Source organism: Nansenia antarctica (assembly GCF_963989245.1).
Source record: "Nansenia antarctica genome assembly, chromosome: 12".
Lineage (NCBI taxonomy): Eukaryota > Metazoa > Chordata > Actinopteri > Argentiniformes > Microstomatidae > Nansenia > Nansenia antarctica.
The window spans coordinates 1,075,986-1,080,985 of NC_137682.1; the positions used below are offsets into that span (position 1 = coordinate 1,075,986).

General features: G+C 45.4%; 1 protein-coding gene across 1 annotated transcript in view; it reads left to right on the top strand.

Moving 5' to 3' along the window:
* Positions 1-2,692, top strand: part of rasl11a (RAS-like, family 11, member A) — a gene marked incomplete at both ends in the record, with an annotated part of 3,552 nt that extends 860 nt beyond the window's left edge. Inside the window, 4 exons of the mRNA XM_080542781.1 lie at positions 73-129; positions 506-588; positions 1,566-1,736; positions 2,393-2,692. Coding sequence (XP_080398907.1) covers positions 73-129; positions 506-588; positions 1,566-1,736; positions 2,393-2,692 — 611 coding nt within the window. The remainder of the gene's footprint in view (positions 1-72; positions 130-505; positions 589-1,565; positions 1,737-2,392) is intronic.
* Positions 2,693-5,000: the final 2,308 nt, after the last annotated feature.

A 5,000-nucleotide genomic window follows, 5' to 3' on the forward strand; every position in this document is an offset into this window, starting at 1 on the left:
CACACACACACACACACACACACACATACACACAACACAGTGCTTCTCATTGGTTGACTGTTTTCTTCACAGCTTTAATAGTCCGATTCCTGACTAAGAGGTTCATCGGGGACTATGAAGCGAATACAGGTTGGTTGGTTTGTTACACTCATAATCAAAATAATACTTCACTTACATTTAGTAATTAATTAAACAGATAGCAGATATATATATATATATATATATATATATGACAGGGGAGGATGGTGGAGGCAGTAATCGGAGAACAGGCTCATTGTAATGCATGGAATAGAATGACGAATGGTGTCAATTGTCAAAGTGTGTAATGCATAAAGGAACGGTATCGAACAGATGTGTTTTGATACCATTCCTCATTCCATCCCGTGCATTACGACCAGCCTGTCTCTCAATCTGTACCTCCACCACCTCCCCCTGTTATAATGGGCATGTTTATGTTTATGCAGTTGTGTGATTCGGTCCTTGCTGTGTGTCCTCTCCCTCCCAGGTGCCCTGTACTCCAGGAAGCTCAGTCTAGATGGAGAACAGGTGTCTCTGCAGGTGCAGGACACGCCCTGCGTTGCTCTCCAGGTAGGTGAACTCCCCTAGCTTACAGCCTCGATGTACAACCACCAGAAACACGTCCTCATTAATACCCTTGATCGTTACCAGGAAGAAGATATCACATCACAGTAAGCCTATCAGGGCATAGGGTTCATTATTTCTTCTAATCTCATTGGTTTTCTTGTCGGTTTTCATGCGTCTGCCCCAGGGAGTCTTGACTACGTTGACTTTGAAAAGGAACAGTTCAAAGGTTTTAGACTCGTAAACAAACTAGAAAGCCTCTATGAGATAAAGAGGGTGTGCTGCCCGGCACATATTAATCTCATAATACCCATAAGTATCGCAGGGAGGGAGGCGCCTACATCACTTCCTCTCATCAAACTTAACTCGTAATTGGAAGAACAACTTTACATCATTTTTCAAATCTGAAGAATTCTATATGTTTTTTTGTATATGCCAAAATTCCACCATTGGATTTGTAGCTATTTTGGAAGATATCAGTGTTGTAATAACTATATGAACATCATCTTCCACGTGAATGATAATTACTACATAAAATACACGAATGTTTATCTGCTTGTTATTGTTTAAATATTGTGGATGAGTGACCCTAAACACTAACCTTTATGACACAGCAGTAACATTATCCCCCTCTTTCTCTCGCTCTCTCTCTCCCTCTCTCTCTTGCTTTGTTTCGCTCGTTCTCTCTCTCCTCCTCTCTCTCTCTCTGCCTCTCTCTGCCTCTCTCCCTCCTTTCTTTCTCTCTCTTTGTCTCCCACCCCCTCCTCTCTCTCTCTCTCTCTCTGCCTCTCTCTCTCTGTCTGTCTCTCTCTCTGTCTCTCTCTCTCGTTCTCTCTCTCCTCTTCTCTCTCTCTCTCTGTCTGTCTCTCTCTCTCTGTCTCCTCTCTTTCTCCTCTCTCTCTCCTCTCTTTCTCCTCTCTCTCTCTCCTCTCTCCCTCCTTTCTTTCTCTCTCTCTGTCTCCCCCCCCTCCTCCCCCGTGCAGGACGATGCAGAGGGCTTGTACTGTCAGGAGCAGATCAACAGGTCTATCTACTGGGCCGACGGTTACGTCCTGGTGTTCTCCATCACCGACCACAGCAGCTACCGCACCATCCAGCCTCTCTACCAGCACGTCCGGCGCATACACCCCGCAGGGAACATCCCTGTCATACTGGTGGGGACACGACGCTTTGATTCATGCGCTTATCTGACTTTACTACTTTACTACTACTTGACCTCTTCCTCTTACAGGAAGTTCTGCCTCCTCCCATCTGTGTTTGTTAATATGAAGGAATAGATCAGTGTTAACTATTGGTTAATAGTTTTAGGTTTTGTAGTTTTAGTTTAGTTTTAGATTATCTTAGACTGTTTTAGACTAGTTTTAAGTTTTAGACTATGTAGTTTTAGTTTAGTTTTAGACTATGTAGGCCAGGTTTTGTATTGTATTTGTTTGTGGTGGATGTTGTATGCCTGTGAACAGGTCACTCTTGAAAATAAACCCTTGGGGCTCAATGTGTTTTTACCTGTATAAATAAAGGTTAAATAAAAGAAATAAAAAAATATAAAAAATAGGTGTTAACTATTGAGGTGATGATGAGCTTCACCTTGCTCTCCAGCTCAGGGTCGGTAACACTTATCTGACTCCTTCACATCTATAAACACAGAGAGAGTAGGGACTATGAGAAGGGTCTGGCTGGGGGGTGCGGGGGGTTAATCTCTTTAACAGATCCTAATATGTGTCTGATCCCTCCCTGTCCCTCCCTATCCCTCCCTGTCCCTCTCTGTCCCTCCCTGTCCCTCCCTGTCCCTCCCTCCCCTGTCTCATCCTAGGTGGGCAACAAGAGCGACCTCCTCCGCGCCCGCCAGGTGCCGTCTGACGAGGGCGAGACGTTGGCGGCTTCGCTGGGGGGGGCGTACTTTGAGGCCTCGGCGAGGGAGAACCACGAGGGCGTACACGCAGCCTTCCACCACCTCTGTCAGGAGGTCAGCCGTGCACTGGGGGGGGGCAACGGGGAGAAGAGGAGGGGGGGGCTTCACCTGGCCAGACCCAAGTCCCCCAATATGCAGGAGCTGAAGAGAAGGTTCCGGCAAGTCCTCTCGTCCAAGGGCAAGTCTTCGACCACACTGTGATGATCGCAGAGGGGGGGAACGAGTTCCGATATTCCGTGACGATGCCAACTCTGCTGTTATCGTTGGGGAGAGGTTATGGAATGTTGAGATGAAGACTATTTCCGTGGAGCGGAATGAAATATTGAGATGGACAGTTCTATATTCCGTTTTTCCTTGGTAGTGGAACGTTGAGAACCATTTTCTGTGGATTGGAATGGGACAGAGAAAAGTAGGTTGGTATTTATGGAGGTCCTTAGTGGCGTGCGATGTCTTGTGATGTCACAAGTCTGTCTGCCGATCCAGCCAATGGGTGACTGAGAACACTGAACAAGTCGTTGCACAGACATAGAAACTGACAGGACTAAGAAACTAACTGTTAGGCTTCTAATCTAAGATTGCTATCGTCTGCAGTCTTCTACTTGCTGCCTTCTCAATGTTGGTGAATTTGAATAAACGAAGGTAACCTGAAAATGTACTGAATCTAAAACAGTAGTAGGGTACCAACAATATTTCCTAGATGAAAACATGGAAGGGCTATTTGAATGTCATTGCTCTGAACCCACCCAGCCTGCCTGCATACACCACCGCTACATCCTGGTTTGTATACATCTAAACTCTGTTCCCCCTGGAACATTCCTCCCCCTGACTACAGATCTAGGTTCAGCTTACCCTACCCCAACCCCAACCCAACCACTCTGAGAGGAAATAGCAGCACTGACCACATACCAGTGCTTAGGGGTAATTTAATCCTGCGTTGAAACACACAGACACGGGGCTGGTTTCACACAGATTTAGCCAATGTTCTAAGACTAAAATGTGTCTTCAATGGAGGTTTTATATTGAACATTTTGACTAAAAATGTTATTTAGTCCAAGACCAGGCTTAATCTGTTCCCGGGAAACCAGCCGCTAATGTCCTGGATGCTCCGTGTCTGAGGCACGTGGGAATAGGATTAACTTCCCCCTAGACGCAGAGCTGAGGTCAGTTGTCCCCCTTTGCAGTTAAATCGTGACGTTAGAATTATAAGGTTCTATCTCCATTTTTGGTCAAAATTGAGTTTTTTACATAATCTGATAATAATAATTTTTGTTTGTTAGTAATTCATAAAATACAAAGGTTCCATCTCACAAAACATAATGGAATGTCAAAACTTTGACGCTCAATATCTCTGAACTGCCCTAAACGGAGATAGAACCTTATCATTCTAAACGGAGATAGAACCTTATCATTCTAAACGGAGATAGAACCTTATCATTCTAAACGGAGATAGAACCTTATCATTCTAAACGGAGATAGAACCTTATCATTCTAAACGGAGATAGAACCTTATCATTCTAAACTCACGAAGTGTATAGGATCTGGGGAGGGGAAGCTGGTCCTAGATCTGTGCTTGTAGGAGCCAGAAATGACGCTGGCTGTGTTTTCTATATATATGCAGAGGAAAAGATTCTTGAATCTCAATTCTCATGACCTTTCACCTCTTTCTGCTGTGTCAGGGTTTTTTAACACACACCAGAGGTTAGGGAGTGCCTTATTCTCCCAGACTCCCCCAGATCTCCACGCGCACACACACACACATGCACGCACGCACGCACGCACACACACACACACACACACACACACACACACACACTCGCGCTTGCATGCATACACACACACAAACACTCACACACACACTCATTCTCTCTCCACACACACAATGACGCCTGAAGCACAGAACTCCCATAACAACAAATTCCTCTGCAGCAGTTTTCCTGGTCATTGCACCCCACCCCCGCCCCCCTTCCCCGTGACCCCAACCCATGACCTTTGACCTATAAAAGCTAGTAAGAGGATTCATCTCAGTGGTGGTTGAGTCACTGTGCTGATGTTTGAGATGTTTAAAAATGTTTTGATTCAAATACTTGATCTTGTGTGATTGTCTTTTAGTTTTGGAAATTGGCATTCTTCAGCTGTTTTAATTCAAATGTCCTCCTCTTCCTGTCTTGAATGAACCCCCCACATATACAGTACAGGCACATACACACACACACACACACACACACACACACACACACACACACTCACCACAGCCCACATAAAGACCTTCTTCCTGTATGCTACTGACCCAAATGCCCTCATTCCAACAGTCCTTATCACAAGAGTTATCTTAGAGAAAAGCCACAGAACCAACAGTCCCCATTGACATGCTGCAACATTCTCCAGAAGGGGAGGCTGGTGGAGGTAGACATGGGAGGCTGGTGGAGGGAGACATGGGAGGCTGGTGGAGGTAGACATGGGAGGCTGGTGGAGGTAGACATCAAACATTACAGCAGTCATAGCACAGTGT